This window comes from Alosa sapidissima, chromosome 24, assembly GCF_018492685.1.
Source record: "Alosa sapidissima isolate fAloSap1 chromosome 24, fAloSap1.pri, whole genome shotgun sequence".
In the NCBI taxonomy this organism is placed as follows: domain Eukaryota; kingdom Metazoa; phylum Chordata; class Actinopteri; order Clupeiformes; family Clupeidae; genus Alosa; species Alosa sapidissima.
The window spans coordinates 10,839,389-10,857,190 of NC_055980.1; the positions used below are offsets into that span (position 1 = coordinate 10,839,389).

General features: G+C 44.6%; 1 protein-coding gene and 1 long non-coding RNA gene across 34 annotated transcripts in view; one reads left to right on the forward strand and one right to left on the reverse strand.

The window, feature by feature from the left end:
* Positions 1 to 5,187, forward strand: part of ablim1b (actin binding LIM protein 1b) — a 106,394-nt gene extending 101,207 nt beyond the window's left edge. For 30 of the 33 annotated variants that reach the window (XM_042083988.1, XM_042083987.1, XM_042083989.1 and 27 more), the window contains 4 exons: positions 187 to 194; positions 1,130 to 1,201; positions 2,241 to 2,321; positions 2,749 to 5,187. In XM_042083988.1, the coding sequence (XP_041939922.1) occupies positions 187 to 194; positions 1,130 to 1,201; positions 2,241 to 2,321; positions 2,749 to 2,862 (275 nt within the window). In that variant the 3' untranslated portion in view covers positions 2,863 to 5,187. The remainder of the gene's footprint in view (positions 1 to 186; positions 195 to 1,129; positions 1,202 to 2,240; positions 2,322 to 2,748) is intronic. The other 3 variants (XM_042084004.1, XM_042083994.1, XM_042084010.1) reach the window with 3 other exon arrangements.
* A 7,841-nt stretch (positions 5,188 to 13,028) lies between these two features.
* On the reverse strand, positions 13,029 to 16,752 carry LOC121700365. Its single transcript, XR_006027205.1, has 2 exons — positions 16,485 to 16,752; positions 13,029 to 13,524 (listed from the first exon to the last, which is right to left on the reverse strand). It is a non-coding gene; the product is annotated as an uncharacterized LOC121700365 (long non-coding RNA).
* Positions 16,753 to 17,802: the final 1,050 nt, after the last annotated feature.

Consider the following 17,802-nt stretch of genomic DNA (forward strand, 5'->3'; position numbering starts at 1 on the left):
GGGAAAATGAGTACAGTTTCTCACACTGTGCCATACACCTGTTTATCTGCATCAGAGGTACGACACTGATGGCTTTAACTACATACAGTATAATTCATGATCTTCTTTGGTTTTCCCTCGCTCTTTCTCTCTCTCTCTCTCTCTTTCTTTCTCTCTCCCTCTCTCTCTCTCTCTCTCACTCTACAGATTTTAAGGTATGTGGGCATCCCTTTTCCCCCCTTCTCCCCCCAGCCATGTAGAGCATGTCCACTGTAGTGGCCCCCCTGTGTCTCGCTACCCATGAACAGTGTAATGGAGCAGCGTCCCCCCCCCCACCACCACCACCACCACCGCCCCATCGACTGTGCTTGGGTGTTGGGCAGATAGTTACCCCTATCAGCAGGTCCTGGATCAGCAGTGTGTCAACTCCTGTATAGGTGTTCGGAGTATAAGAAAAGGGTAAAAAGCTGGATCCAGGTCAGCACGTATGGGTAACCTCTGGCCACACTAGCCTGCGCTTGTGTCCTAGTTGGAATGCCGTGGGGACAAGGTGAGAGGGCATAGTCAAGGGGGGTGTGGTATGTGAAAAAGAAACAAAAAACAACAACAAAAAACGACAACACAACAACAAAACATGGTCAGAAATTACAGTGCCTTCCCATGACGATTCCACATCAGGTTTCTAGAGAGGGAATAAGATATAACTCAGAACTGCATCCATCGTAGCACATGCCATATACTGGTTCTGCATTCAGTAGTTATGGACATTATTCAAAAGCACAAGCTAAGACCTTAAATCTGCATGAATGGTGTTGAGACGCTTTATGTTTGCAGATGTCTCATTCTCACAGAGTGCAGGGCTCATAAAGTCCTTATTTATCATGACTCTGTGTGGTGAGGACAGACAGCATTTATCACATGGAGAAGCCAGGCCACCCCAGCCCCACATATTAACTCATTCCTCAGCACGCGAGAATCCACTGTGACAGGAGAGGTTCTTATTTTCTTTATTTCTTTATTATTATTTTTTTCACACAAACCTCAGAGGTTTTTTTTTTTCCCTCCTCCACAAGAATGTGTTTTTTTTTTTGTCTTATCCACAGCGTTTTTGCTTTGATTTTCCACCATGTGTCTTTGTTCTATTCTGTAGCCAATCCCTGATGGCCAGACTTCCAACAGATTGGACAGGGGAGTGTCTATGCCTAATATGTTGGAATCAAAAGCAAGTATTTTCACTCCCTCCACCGTTTTATTAACTTCAGATTCTCTCTTTTCGTTTCCCACCCTCAGTTTTCTATCATTTTTGTTCTTTTCTTTCCTTTCCTTTCTTCTTTTCTTCATTTTCCGTTGTTCTTGAGGATATATTGTGCTCCTCCTCTAGAGTTGAGAGAAAGGGATTCTTTAAGTGTTTTGGAAATGTTAGAATGACATAATCTGCCTTCTTCCAAGCCAATAGAAAGGGTTCAGTAGGTGCAGACCAATAGAAAACTAAAACGTTATGAAAGCAAACAAAACAAAGAAAGCAAGCTACTATTTGTCCTTCTGTTCTCTGGACTCTCCATTGTCCACTGTGGAACAGACCGATTAGGTCTTACCATTACACAAACCATTTCACCTACAGTAGTAACAAAGATGGAAGACCCAAACACCAATAGTCCAATTGTCACTTAGTGTGCAGCAGAAAGTGGCCTTTTCAACTGCTGGGGTCATGTCCATGTTCCTCTATGCACCACCTCTTGCAAACGCTTTCTGAGCTGATACCTAATATAGATCATAGCAGCACTGTGAAATACATACAGTATATGTATACAGTATACAGTATCGCACTATAGTGTTTATTTTTAGGGTAACACTTACATGCACATACAAGCACATACACGCATTCTCTCAGACACATACTCATACACACAATTTGCTCTGTTGGTGTCACCCCACACCACACACCCCCCTTTACTGTCCCCCTCTGTGTCTATCCTTTACTGTGTGTGTGTGTGTGTGTGCATGCAATGTGTATGTGTGCGTGTGCGTGAATGTGTTGTGTGTGTGCAAACATATGCATATGAGAGTTCTTCAGAATGTGGCATTCTGAGTTTGCAGCACCCCACCCTTTGGCCTGTTGTCCCAGCCATCCAGCCAGTCAGCTGCGTCTGCATACATCTGTGTGTGTGTGTGTGTGTGTGTGTGTTTGAGATCATTTGTGAGTCACCTGTTTGCCTGGCGTAGCATTCTCCATAACAACAACAATCCCTCCTTTTGTGAAGGTGTACCCATATGAAATGCTCACTGTCACCAACAGAGGGCGAGCAAAGCTACCCAGGGACGTGGACCGGACCCGGCTGGAGGTAATTAACCACAGAGGCACCGGAGTCGCCGCCGGGCTGCGTAGGGGGGGGGGGGGGGGGGGGAGATGGGGCGAGGGGCGCGTGGAGGGGGGTGTGGTGAGGGTTGGGAATGGGGTCATTTTCTCGGTGGTGAATACGATGTGTGAATGTCTGAAGTCTCGCTGAGTTTCCCTCTACTTTCCCACACAGCTTTCTACATCTACCGCTCTCTCTCTCGCTCTCTCTTTCTCTCTCTCTCATTGTCTTTCTCCCTCTCTCTTTTTCTCTCTCACTCTCTTTCTCTCTCTCTCTCGTTCTTTTTAGCACCGTTTTTTGTTTTATGGCTTTAATCAACATGTACTCATTTCTCTCTCTTTCTCTTTTCTTCATGCTCTCTCTCTCTCTCTCTGCCTCTCTTTCTCTCTCTTTCTTTCTCTGTGCCTCTCAGCGCCATTTGTCCCCTGAGGTGTTCTTTGACATCTTCGCGATGCAGATTCAGGAATTCGACAGACTTCCCCTTTGGAAGCGCAACGACATGAAGAAGAAAGCCAAGCTCTTCTAGTCACCTGTCCCTGCATGTTTTTATTTTCATTTTTTTTATTTATCATTCACTCCAGTAATAATAATACTATTAATAATGCATCATTACATGTAGTCTTCTGATTTTCTGATTTTAATTTGCTCCAATAGAGGGAGGGTTGTTGCATACATACAGACATGTTGTAAACAAAAAACTTCTCTCATTTTATTTTGGTTTTGGAAGAGAAGATTATAAATCATACATAAGCTTTTGTACCCCTCCCTCCTTCAGGATGTAGACATATGTTTGCAATGTTTGTTTTATTATTTTTTATGTTAGAATATATACATTATCTTAAAGATAATCAGTGAATCCCTTGTTTGGAGAGGGAAGGTGGTAGAGCCTGCAGGACTCTGTTGACCTCTGCACTTGTTTAGCGACGTCCCCGAGCGAAGTCTGATCCTTCATTCCCTCCTGCTCTCTTTTCGCGCCCCCTCCACTACCCCCCGCCCCCTCGTACCTGCCCCTTTCCCATAAACTGGGGGGCTGTAATCCGGTAAAGCTGAGGGAGGCCTGTGGGGGTCCCCCTGTTAAGCTGCTGTTGAGGCGCGACGGGCGGACGAGTTTCAGGAGGACCACCTGCCGCTCGCCAGGGCCTAACGAGTCCCCTTGATGTGAGTTAACGGGGGGAAGTGGCCACGGTCGCTCCATCTTCGCATGTGTTTGTGTGTGTGTGTGTGTGTTTGTTTGTGTTTGTTTATGTTTGTGTGTATGTGTGTGTGTGTGTGTGTGTGTGTGTGTGAGCACCAGGGCACCGGGGAAGCCCTCAAGGGCCATCCGGGCCCAGAGATTCTACGAGGCATTAAGAGAACTGTAAGACACACACACACACACACACACACACACACACACAGTCTTTCCTCCACCTCATGTGTCTTCTGTTCCTTAAAGAAGCTATTACGGTTGCCCCCCCCAAACCCTTCTCTGGCCAAAAGAGCTAGTGAGACAATGGGACTACTTTTTTAAACCTATACACTACTTCCAATCCTAGCACTGCCCCCTCATTCATTTCCCACATCACAACTTTATGTTTTGTTTGGTCTTCAGATGAAGTGTTGGCTAATTTTCAGGAATTCAATTACTGTGGGGGTTCTACCACTAGAGAGCAGGCTTGTGTTGCATCAGAATGAATGAAAAAGAGGTTGCCACTGAATTTTGAACGCCACTTTTCCATGTCGCCCTTCTCTCTCCCTCTTCCTCTCTTCCCTACATCCTTTACTAACATATTTCTTTGTTGTTGCTTTCTGTCTTTTTTGAGTCTGACAATCCACACTTTTTTTTGTTTGTTTGACCGCTCTCCGGTCCTACCTTGCAATATATCCCATTATTATCTCCAACAGCATATCACTTTGAATAAAGCTCAGATTTGAGAAAATATTTGCATTTGATATGACTTGCATTTTGTAAACGTTTTGAGACTTTGAAACTGCCACTGTGTTGCGGTGGGGTGGGGCTGTATGTAGTAACATAAAAATGAAATGAAATAGAAGAGGGGAAAGTGTCAAAATAAAAGTCATTTCCAGAACCTCAGGCATGCGGTGAGCCAATACCATGATCTGTTATTGGGCAGATAGTCTGGTTTGCACCAATCAGCGACACTGGTTGTGTTTTTTTTTTTCAAGTGAAGTCATAACCCTGAGATGTCAGGGTCTTGGCGTTGGTACAGCACCTCAAATACCCATGCTAGCTTTGTGTAGTGCCTATAGGTGTACAAACCGCCCAGGGCTCAACCATTGTGTCAACGCTGGCTAGGGTGTGTAGTCTTAAGTCTAAATGTTTCAATTCTCCGTGTGTTGACCTAATCTGTGTGCTAAATGTGGTCAGCATTACATTAACAGAAACATCTAGAAACTTCAGATAATGTTTTACAGTACAGATCAAACACTATAACAATGCCAACAGCATATTGTAGGAGCTGGCTGGTGATGTGAAGTAGAAGTATCTAACTGAATGGCCATACGGGAGGAAATGGATTTCTGAAGGACAAGAACAGTAGCTCAAAGATAAGACAAAGCTGCCTGCATGTATTTTCCATGACAGAGGATATGAGCTAACCGAGGAGAATGTGATTTTTCTTTTGTAATTCTTCCAAGAAAAAAAAATGTAGATTTTGAGATGACGCCGTACTAGAAAACTACTACTACAACCCCCCACCTTGTATACTGTGTCACTTTAAAACAAATGAGAATGAGAGAGCATTTTGATATCCAATCTTTGTTCCTCACCTTTTTCTCGGTCTTTTGAAGGAAGACTTGATGGCAATGATGTATTTGCGTGACAGCGTAATAAAACACTGCTTCAAACATTCACAACGACGTCTCTCTTTCACTATAACATTTATCAGATCCAGAGATGAAGGTGTGACTGTGACTGAACCTGTGTGTGTGTGTGTGTGTGTGTGAGAGATTATCTGATTTCTGTGCCCTAGATGACTATGTCAGATTATGGGTTGTTGTGAGTAAGATTAGTGTGCTTTGATTCAGTGAATGAGCTCTTCTGTTGAAATTGCTCAATGCTGTCTTGCTCAGTTCTGTATGGTTTCATTCTCTAATCCTTAAATGCCTCTGTACTGTAACTCACCTTGTATGCGGTGGGGTGGCCCTTCAGTGGAAGAGCCGTGTGTTCGTGTTGGAACAACAGTCCTAGTGATTGGTGAGATAAGGGTCACACACCGACAATGGAAAACACAGACACAGAACTGTTCTGGGAAAGACGGTTAGCCCCTCAGGCTTGTGTATACATGTAACTACTTGACTTATTGAAAACTGCTTGAGTGCTTTTGCATGTAGAAAAAAAAACACTGTTCCAAAATGCACTTCTACTAAACAAACACTAACCAAAAATGCTGATGACTATACCAATTTGACTCTACAAATAAATAAAAGCGATATGGTTTAAAAGTCATCTGACATATTTCAGGACCTGTTTACCTATGTGCTGTTTCCTTGGTTACAAGGGCAGATTCCCCTGGTTGGATACTATTACACTGGGAGTCCCCTCATTCCACTGCTGTGAGTGGGGCAGAGGTATGTTCACGCCTAGGGGCCCCGTGGACTAAGGGATGCATCCCTGGTGAGGTCCTGTCTATGTTCACATCCCACATGAGTAGTCAACTCAAAAGGGGAGGAATGCAAGTACCTTCACAAAGACTCCAAGCCCCTGGGCCTAAAGGTCGAGGTTGAGATTCCCTAGATTTTTTTTTTTTTTTTTATTTAATATTTTTTTTACCATTGTTACCTTACAAAGGTAAGCATTTTTTGAATTACTTTACCCATTTATTAATTTAGCAGATGCTTTTATCCAAAGCGCCATACATACATACGTCAGTTATATTACAAGGGCCTCTGTCCCTGGAGCAACTCGGGGTTAAGTGCCTTGCTCTGGAAGCCGGGTATTGAACCCACAACTTTTCATGTTACTACATACAGTACTATCCCAGCATACACACAGTACTATCCCAGCATACACACAGTACTATCCCAGCATACATACAGTACTATCCCAGCATACACACAGTACTATCCCAGCATACATACAGTACTATCCCAGCATACACACAGTACTATCCCAGCATACATACAGTACTATCCCAGCATACACACAGTACTATCCCAGCATACACACAGTACTATCCCAGCATACACACAGTACTATCCCAGTACTATCCCAGCATACGTACAGTACTATCCCAGCATACACACAGTACTATCCCAGCATACATACAGTACTATCCCAGCATACACACAGTACTATCCCAGCATACATACAGTACTATCCCAGCATACATACAGTACTATCCCAGCATACATACAGTACTATCCCAGTACTATCCCAGCATACATACAGTACTATCCCAGCTCTTTAACCACTACGCTACCACCGCCCTTTGGGTTCCCTGAAATACATTTGGAGGCATATATTTGGGCTGGATATTATTACACTGGGAGCCCCCTTATTCCCCTGTTCTCTGTGTGTAGGGGGCCAAGAGGTATTTTAGGCCCAGGGGCCTGCATCTAATGAGGAGACTGAGAGGCCACCATTCCTGTTGACCTCTACATCCCATATGGGGAAGGGGGCCGATGGAGACTAGAGGCAGATTAAAGATACATTTATTGTTGCAAGGACATGGGTCTGGCATCTTGTGGGGTCGTTTAAGGGTTGCTGGAAATATATCATTTTAGGATAATATGGTTCCAAACAGCAGGGACATGGACTTCTTCCTTCTCTTTTTCTTCCTTTCTCTTTCTTAGGATTAAATTGGGCACAGACCAATTCTGACATGCTTGTCATAGAACAGCTGAACTATAGCAATATAACAGGATCAACAATCTATGTGTTTGTGTGTGAGAGAGAGTGTGTGTGTGTGTGTGCGTGCGTGCGTGTGTTTATTAGTGTTTTTGTTCATCCATACCAAAATGTCATGCCCTCAAGTGATGTGAGAGAGGTACATTCTGCAGGTTCAACAGTGTGTAACATGGGACCCTCCTTAGCTCTCTCTCTCTCTCTCTCTCTCTCTCTCTCTACACACACACACACACACACACAAATCTGGATACACATTTACTCTACACACACATCCACAAACACATATGGATACATGAGCATGCACAGAATAATTACACACGACACACACACACACAGGGAGAGAGAGAAACATGCCCTTGTTCCTCCTCCTGCCTCCATGTTGGTCCTGAGGAGCTCATTACCATCAGTATGTTGTTCATACACCCAGAACAAACATGCAGCATTATTGCACATCTCTCTCCTCACCCCTCCTCTCCTCTCTCCATCTCCCGGGGAGACCAGCACAGACCCTGTATGCTGCAGTGTTTATTCTCTTCCCATCTCCTTCTCTTTCACTCACACACACACACAAACACAAACACACACTCACACACACACACACACCAATAGATCAGTGTTATGAACTAGTCTGTTTTGGTTTTTGTCTGTTTTGTCACTAGTGATTCTCTGCCATATTTCTCTGTGTTTTTTCCTCTGTTAGGACTAAGTAGCCCACTCACGTATGTGTTAGTACAGTGACCAGCCCTCGTCCCCCTCAGACCTGCATGTGGTCTCTTATCTCTCTCTCTCTCTCCTTTTCTCTCTGTTTTACTCACCATTCATTTTTCACTCTGGATCAAAGTAGCCCATCTTATTTATGTTTTTCTTAAGAGCCCCCCCCCCCCCCCCCCCCCAACACACACACACACTCCTTCACACCCTCCTGTGTGTGTTACTGTGTGTTCCTCTCTAGACGCTGGTGTGTGTGTTGTGACTGTATGTTCTCCACGCCTGCACTCCTGAGACACTGGGGTGTATGTGTGTGTGTGTGTGTTATATGCTCTCAGGGCTCTTGTGTGGCCTGTGCATTGTCAAGATCCTGCCCTTCTCCGGTTGCAGACCCCACAGGCTCCTGTCAGAGTTATAACGCCACTGAGAGCGAAAAAGACAGCCCAGGTAATGAGTTGGGGGGTGGGGTGGGGGTGGGGGGGTCGGGGGATTAAGGGTGGTCACTCGAGAGGTGTCCCGGAGGGCACGTCGCCTGGGTGTTTTCCGAACATTTCCTCTCCAGATCATTTTTCGCATCGTCGGCTTATATACCAGCAGCCCTGTTTTCACTGGGTGAGGCAGACGCACAAATATATACACACATATTCACATGTGAACACGCCTACACACACACACACACACAAACACACACACACACACATATATATAGACTAAATCTGCTCAAATATGCACTCATGTGAAAACACAGACTAAATCTGCTCATGGGGAGAGTCTGATATAGAATAATATTTTCATGTGACATAATGTTCTCACTCAGAATACCCTCATGGGACTAAACCTGAGAGTTTGGTCAGGTGCCTTTTTAGTCTTGTTAGTGTGTTTTAAGACATAGCTGTGTGTGTGTGTGCATGCGTGCGTGTGCATGTGTATACGTGCGTTTGTGTGAATTTGATAGACCATTGAAAGGCCACTTCAGTAGAAGGCCCGTCCATTCTAGCTCTGACCCATCTAGGTGGACACGTGCACTGCAGGTGTCTCTTCAAAGCGCTGCTGGCTATTTGTGTAGTCTCACCCTACCGCGGACTCACCACGACAGAGATTACTCCTCACCCCAGCCTTCAGCTTCCCACGGACCTGCTCTCAACACAGAGCACTCCTGCAGCTCTTTCTCACACACACCGTCATACACACACACACACACACAGAGGTGTTTGGACACAGCGCAGCACCTTGTTCAAGAGCTGTTTGTTTGTTTTCAGTTTGCAAGGCATCTCTCTCCTTCCATCTCTCTCTCTCTCTCCACTATTCACATCAGTGAATTCCTTTTGAGACTCTTTATGTTAGCTGACCAAAAGTGTATGTATTTGGATAAAGATTACACCAGGGCTTACGCAAGAGCTGCACAGACAGTGGTCAGATTTAGTTGTCAACATTAAACATAACATTACATTACTGAAGGTGATGACACACATGTAAACGTGTAGTGCTCCTCTAATGTCGTCCACCTCTCTTTCCTCTAAACTAAAATGATTTGCCATCGCAGGAAAACACTTCTGCTACTAGTGAGTGAAAACAGTCAAAAAGTCGTGTCCACTTACACAGACTCCGTAATGTACTCTGTGCTCACATACGTGTAAAGATATTTCATGCTTCTTATACAAGTTGCTTTAGTGCAGAAGAATCCCTTCGGTTCATAAAGACCCAGCCCATAGCTCTTTGATGCATTCCACTCCAACAGAATTCCTTGAATATGAATCAGGATCTCGCTGTGGTCCCCCCCCCAGGGTTGCACAATATATGAGCCCTTTGTCCCGGTCCCTCTCCTTACCTACGGCAAACAATAGGTAACTTTCTTCCGCCCACACTCTTCCACCACATCACAAGTTTCATTCCCTCTCCTCCTCTGCATCTTCCTCCCTTTTTTCTTCTCCTCCACCACTTTCATCTTCTCCCCCTCTCCACTCCTCTCCACTCAGCTCTCTCCCCTCTGCTTTTCATTCCTCTTTCTTTTCCTCACTCTCCTTTCCTTCTCTTTCAACACCCCATTATACATGTCTTTCTTCTGTCTTACCTAGTGTCTCCCCTTCTCTCTCTTCTTCCCTTTCCTCTTTCCGCTCCCTCGTTCTCTCTCACCCATCCTTCGCCAAACTGACACACTTGGCAAGTCATCTCCTCTGCTTGAGCGGGCCTTTGTGCAACAGACTGTAGGGGAGTGTGTGTGTGTGTGTATGTGTGTGTGTTTGTGTGTTACATGGGAAAGGTCCCTCGAATCAAAAGAGGCCCAGTACTCATACTGAGGCTGAGTCAGTGACCTTTGACCTCTGAGTCACAGCTGTGGAATGCTCTTTGTGCTCCTACCAACAGCAGCAACAGAGGGAGAGAGAGATAGGGAGAGAAGGAGAGGGAGAGAGAGAGATAGGGATGGAGCGAAGAGAGGGAGGATCCGCCCCATCCGAGGCTACCATCTCCCTGCCTCTCTCTCACTCTCTCTTCCATTCTCTTGCTTTGTATTTTCCTCTTTGAGACTGTGTGTGCATGTGTGTGTATCCAGCTGACACACACACACACACACACACACACACACACAAAGCAAACACACACCACCTCGAACACTGTTGGTAGATGGTCAGCAGCAGGACCATTCAAATGATAAACTCTGCACTCCGCATTCTTGCCTCCTCTCTCGTGTCCAAGTGTGGCCGTCTGCTTCCCCCACTCCTACACTGCGCTGTCGCGGAGACGCACCCAAGCACTCATAATGATGCCTACCAACAGGGCCAGCACGGGGGCGAGCGCCCACAGCGGGCACTGACCGCTCAAATTCCCCTTCACGCATGGCGAGCCGGGACAATGGCACTGCCTGCGCCTCTTCTGTGTGTGTGTCTGTGTGTGTGTGTGTGTGTGTCTTTGTATGTCTTTGTGTATGTGTGTGTTTTGGGGTGGCAGACAGCTCTTTTGGGAACTCGAGGGGGACCACCCTGGAGGCTGCTGCCCCCTCCCGAGTGCTGCAGCCTGGGCCACAGATTCACCCCCCCCAATCAGACACAATCAGTCAACACCAGACAGAGGCCGTGCTTTCCCTCATCCACTCTCATCCTCAGCACAATCATCATCTCCGTCTGAATGAGGTAGATTAAGGCACTGGGGATGATGATGATCAAGCTTCCTCTGTTCTGAACCCCAATTAGTGGCATCTAATTTTGTCGACAGAAATGGGTGTTCACAATTTTAAACTGTCAAGGAGAATCCTCTGTAACTACTGGACAGTCTCCAATTACAACCACTCGTCCTAAATCATTACCGTGTTTCAAATTTGACCCTTTGGAGGCCACTGACAACAAACAATAAACACACTCTCAAGCACAGACCGGCACTGTTTATACACTTGCCACCTTTAAATAGAAAGAGCAAGTCTGGCCCTCCCGAGCTGCACCCTCCACACCTCCTCCACTCTCCCCTCCAGAGCGAGGCGGATTAACAGTGCCCACGTCCCACGCTCTGGTCCAGGGAGGGGGGAGAGAAGAGCAACAAAACTTCACAGAGGAGGAGGATGGGGGGAGGGGGGGGGTTAAAGCAGGGATAGGGATGGGTTGGTTGCTGTCATCCTTGGGTTTATTGTACAGTGTGGGCCTTTAAAAAGAAGAGAATGGCCCTTTGTTTGGGTCTGTAAGGGGACTCTTTTTTGGTTGATCAGGCAATCTCTTTCATCCTCGCTTTTACATTCCCTCCACACAGCCTAGTCTGATTGGAGATGCCACTAAAAGACTTTACCTGCCTCTGAAATGTGAATTATTATCGACTGTTAGGGGAAGAATTCCTGTTCTCCAAACGTAGTGTGTAATAGTGTAAAAAGGGCCAAATTGGAGTGGGTAGCGAATCGATATCAAATAAAACACTCCAAGATGAACATGACACTAAAAAGGTCTCAGGCATAACTGGGTTATATAGTCATTCCTCCCTTAATAGAGCTATACTATACTCCCTTAGTGCCGTTGCAGTTATATTTTAAACTCTCAAAACAATTCCACAAGCCGTCCCTGCAAAATGACCAATGTGGTTGGCACTTGGAGCGCTGTAACTCTGTAAGGAATCCCCCATAACTCAGTAGAGAGAGGAGAGCGTGCATAAACTGCGTGTAGTCTCTCACACACCCACTCTCTTATCATATCCCACCTCTGACGTTCACTCCCTCAGTTCATCGCTTCACCTCTCCTTTCAACGACCCCCCCTAATTCTCCCTCTCTCTCTCTCTCTCCCTCTCTCTCTCCCTTTGACAGAGTCTGAGAACACCCCACACTGGTTCTGCCTCCAGAACCAAACTGCCGCCACTACTCTCTAAATCAGATGCAAACATCCCACGCATTCTGTTTGACTGCGTAGACATTGAGGGGGTGGAGTGGTGTAGGGGTGGGGTGGTGTGTGTGTGTGTTTGGGGGGGGGGGGGGGGGGGGGTACTCCTTAAATAAACTTCATGGGATGAGCAAAAGAGCAGTCTGCCTCTCAGTTTGTAAAACCCGTAATCCCCTTAACCCTCCAGTGCTGTCTCAGTGGTCATTCATCGGCATGAAAGAGATCGAGGAGAAGAATAGAAGAGAATGACGACATGATGAGCTGTCCGACCCGCATGTCAAAACAAGACAGACGCTCAAAACAAAGTTGCATTTCCTGCGACGCCTCCCGTTGGTCAACAGGAGTCTGGGAAAACAAGCTGAGTTATCATCAGTAGATGCCTTTCTGTGGTACTCACTGATGAGATTTTTGATAAGATGGTTTTCGTAGTAAGCTTTGATTCAACACTGTATGATTGTAGACAATGTGAACAGGAAATGTGTTGTAATGTCTCAAGGGTTATGTAGCCGGTGTCAAATTTAGAAATGTGTAAGAAAACTTTCTTATTTTTGAAAATGCTTTTTGTTAGTGTCATGAAAAGGATAGTATGATTGTTTCTTCAGCATAATTATTTTACCGTAGTTTTCATTATAACCATTCACAATAAATAATGTAACTACTTCATCTGATAAACAGTGTACCTTGTGTAGCGCTCTTAGACCTGGACCAGTAATCCAAGCACTAAACATCAACCTAGGCTCGGGAGAGGGGTATGCTTAAATGGACTAACTCACAAGAGGAATTAATAAGTTGAACAATTGACAGTTTTATTGCCTCCGAAACAGCAGTGTGGTTACACAGCATTGAATGGGCAAAATATAAATGAAATGATAAGGAAGAGCTCTTCAAACAAATAAAATATGAAAATCAAAGGAAACATAGAATTCAAGCCCCTTATTCCTGTATGTACTGATTCAAGAAAGTTCAATTCCTGTATGAAAAGTGTGTATCAGTTCCTGTATGAAAAGTGTATTGATTCCTAAAGTTCAGTTCCTTGAATGTGTGTGTGTGTATATCGATTCCCAAAGTTCAGTTCCTTGAATGTGTGCGGATATGACTACTGTGTTGAGTCAACAGTGTGGAAAATCTTATCTGGTGTTCGATGAACGAATGAACAAATCTTGGGTTTCTCTGAGACAAATCGTACGGTTGGCCACACCGCTTCCACGATCGTTCTCAGTCTCACTGGGCTGGGCTCGCCATCTGGGATCCGAATCTGATCTGGTCGTTCAAAAAACCAATCTACACAAAGTGCAGAATAATAAGAATTATGTTCTATTTCTATTCTTCAACATGAGACCTCATTAACTTCTTTCTTTCTTTTAGAACATCTTCTAATGTGTAACCAATAACTAAGGATGCACTTAAGATTACATTGAGATAAATTACTTACATCACAATAAACTATACAAATGAAATATAAGCAATTACATTACTTATAAGCATGTACTTTCAGTACAATTCAACGAATTGCAAATGAAACAACAATAATGTTTTTAACATCATTAAGCAGTGTGCTTATCTATTTTACACTTCCATTTACTAAAACATTTTCCTTTTTAACCTTTTCAAGGACTATTTTAACATATTGCATTGTAACATGACTATGAATTAAATATTACAACTAACTTATTCAAAATATACACGTGAAACTCAAAAGCTATGCATTTCTAATGCATCTGTATTATAACTCATTAGCATCAAACTGAATGCTAAAATGTAAACAAGTTAACCCTCTAGGCGCCACAGTCGACTATAGTTGACAAGATGCGGTACTGAATAAAACGGCCGATTTAGTCAAATAGGGTGTCATATTTCGTTCGACCTCCACTCCACTAGATGGCAGACATGTCATACGTCATCCCCGAGTCGAAAAAAGGGCACTTTTTAAACAAAACTTTCGCGCTACAGCTGCATTGAATCAGTGCGTACAATACCGGAGCTAGTGTGCGTGTGAGCCACTTTGTCAGAGCGATATTGTCAACGTCAGCGAGTATTTGCATTAGATTATCGTCTAATGGCATCAAAAAAGTTTACCTGAAATGAAGTGTTTGGGTCTTCTATTCGCGGACCCTGATTCTGAAGGGGAATATCTGCCTTCAGAAAATGACGGTGATTCGTTTAGTGAGGCTTCAGATGCGTCCCTGCCTTGCAATGATGCAGCTGGACAAAGTGAGAGTTTACTCCATAGTTTAGCTTACACCAAGCACAAACGTTGAATCGTTTGCCCAATGTCACTGGTGGGAATAATGTTTCACGGGTTCGGAGTGTTCATCGGGAAGTTAGCAGGGTGTTAGTGGTGTGGCGAACGAGGCTGGAGGTAGCATAATGACCATAGCGCTAGCTTCTGTCTTCTGAACGTGTGCCTCTCCACAATCGCGGCGACAGTAACGTGGTGGAGCCTTTGTCTAATGCCACTGGGTATGTCGAGGTCGAAGTGCTCATAGGACAGTTAGGGAGGAACGTAGTGGCAGTGTGGGGAGTCGCAATGAGAATGACAGTAGGCCTAGTCCAAGCTGCGCAAATTCTCTCCACTCGGCGCGTGCGAGGCAGATCTGGCCATGCTGCTCGCATGGTGGAGGTGGTGACACGCTCTCTCCCTCTCCCACACACACACACACACACATTAGGTCATGCCATCAGGTCTATCACAAGATGATGGGAATGCCGGCCCTATAGGGATAGGGAGTCATTATCTCTACAGCAAAAGGCCTGCTACATAAAAAAAAAAGTCAGCCATTTATTAGTAATGATTTACACTGTTGATTTGCTATCTATTTCCCTGATCATTTAGGACATACACTTTTTGTGTGTTCATGTCCTTGTGATGTGTGTGTCTTTGTCAGCTAAGAAAAAAAACAAAAAAACATCAACAAAAACAACAAAAAGAAAAAAATACTAACATTGTCTCTTGTCTTGTCTCGTCATCTCACTCCTGATCTGTGCCTTGCCGTGGCAAATGAGCTTTTGAACTAAACAGGTCTTGTCTACTTGTGTTTGTGTGTCATCTGAATAATATATATGTGCCCCATACATGGAATCAGAGTGCCTACTGTATGTAGTAAATGGAAAATCTCTACAGCAAAAGGCCAGTCTACCGCTACATGCATTTGGTTTGTTTCTGCCATTTATTAGTAATGATTTACACAGTTTGTTCACTACTTACTATTTACCTGAGCATTCAGTATTGTGCAATATAGCATACAGAAGGTGAGGGACAAGGCGGAGCAAGATATTTCATCAGGAGCCACTTCCGGGAACCCGGATCGCACGAGGGGGGGGGGGGGTCAAAATCCCCCTTTATGCAGAGCAGAGGCAGCGACTGCTCCATTGAAGTCTATGGGCATAGCTCAGAATTTCACCACATATGCTAAGGTCTTGGTTCTATAGAGTTAGGAATGTGAATTTCAGGCACATTTTCATGATCCTCAAACCCTTCTGAACATTTCAGGTACATTTTTAGCATTTTTGAGCAATCCAGTCTGGAGCAAATCAACCTTATATCAGGTGTGCGCCGGTTATTTCTGCCGCTGCTGTTGGCCGGTTGCAACTTACGCTCGTCAATACGTCATCGACACGCCTCTTTATGCAGACAGGATTCGATCCCCATTTCGCGCCCATAGACATGAACTACGACGAAGTATCTTGCTCCGCCTTAACAATCTTTGTTTTCATGAAAATTCTATAATCCAAGATGGCCGCCACCATATGACGTCATAATATGCAAATTAGATATCAACATTTAATCCCTACATAAACTTTGGGTCATCCTTAATATTTCTCTAATTTACAGAAAGTCTGTATCTCTTATTACTTTTAAGATATAGCCTTTTGAAATGAAGATGTCAAAATCTAACGTTTCGAAAAAAAAAAAACTTTGGCGCCTAAAGGGTTAAGCGCCACGCATCTCGCATGGTTCAAAACGCTACTAACGGCTCGGCTGACCAGGCTACCATGCTGCGCCAGCTAGTTAGGGCGTTAGCTAGAATTTAACATTGAGCACAATGACACGGCTTGTACCAAAGTGGCAGGAAACATTAAGATTCTCGTCAGAGATTAACCATTCTATTTAACTATGATATGGCATACCAATGTTTCATACAAACATTGAGCATCGTCTCACTCATACTCCGATTAGTTTTTATGAATTACATCCTTTCCTAGATGGCTAGTAAGAAACTAGCAAAACGTGCTTTACTCACCGGAGTTCCAATTTGCTGTAAACTCGACAGAATCACTTTTCTTTCTTATTCAAAGTTGAGTTTGAGGTAGACTAATATCTTATGGATATAACTAGACGTAAAGTATTGACTTTTCAAAAGTATTTCGTTATTATTTATCTTCTAATCCGGGAGCTCTTTCAGGTGCACGTTCACAGGAAATATGTCCCTGGTAGAGAGAGAGAATGTTTGCTAGTAGGACGCTCTAGTCTTCTAACACATAGAGCGCCCTCCATAGGAAGATACATGTAATTGCATCTAGATTAGTAGCCCTAATTTCATGAGGGTTACACCTGGGTTTGAGTTCTTCGATCAAGTAATATGTTTCTGTGCAATATCTGAAACGTTCAAGTGTTAGGCTATTTGTGTGGTGATCTACAGTATATGTTTTCTCAGCAGATGCATGAAGCGGTAGCAAAATACCGGTAGGCTAACTGTAAAACTCATAAAGTCATTTTTGCAAGTAGCCTTAAGTTATTATCAAGTGGAATAATGTAGTGTCTGTCAATCATTAAGCTATCGGAAAACAAATCCTGACCATACCTGTCATTGATCTTTGAAAGTAAAGGAGATTTCCCCACAGGGCGAACAGGACACCGATGCGAAGCGGAGTTGATATGACAAGCCCGTTTTACGTGACAGACTGAAGACTGAAGCCTATTCTCGCAGTTGATAAGCAGCAGTATTTCATAATTCAGCCGCCAATACAAAAATTACTTGCCATTGGCGCTTGGCGGGTGCTAATTTCGAGCCCTGCACCACTCTATCTGTCATCATATCAAGCCCACCCCATGCCGGATAAGCAATTGTGATTGGATCCTGGGTTTCAGGTGATTTGGAAACGGTGTCAATGGGCTCCTTCCCAGACGGACCTGCTGAACAAATTAAAATTTGCTAACAGGTTCGTCTGGGTTCACCTGTTCACCAGGAGGTGTAGCTGGCCCATTTTGGGGGAGTAGAGAAGTCAACCAAGAGCTCTAGGAGTTGCTCCTCTCCCTCCCCAGCAGTGAGCTCTGACAGGAAGATGCCTGGGCCGGCAAGCGGAGCTTACATGGAAACTTTCCTCCAACCCCATGGGCCTTAGAGAAGAGGTCAGGGCTTTCTGGAGCATGTGATATTGGTGGACATAAACACACACACACACGCGCGCACACACACACACACACACACATACACACACACACAAACACGTACACACACACACACACACATAAACACACACATACACATGCACATAGTCTTTCCATCCCCCCTCTCTCTTTTCTCTCTCTCTCTCTCTCTCTCTCTGTCTGTCTCTCTT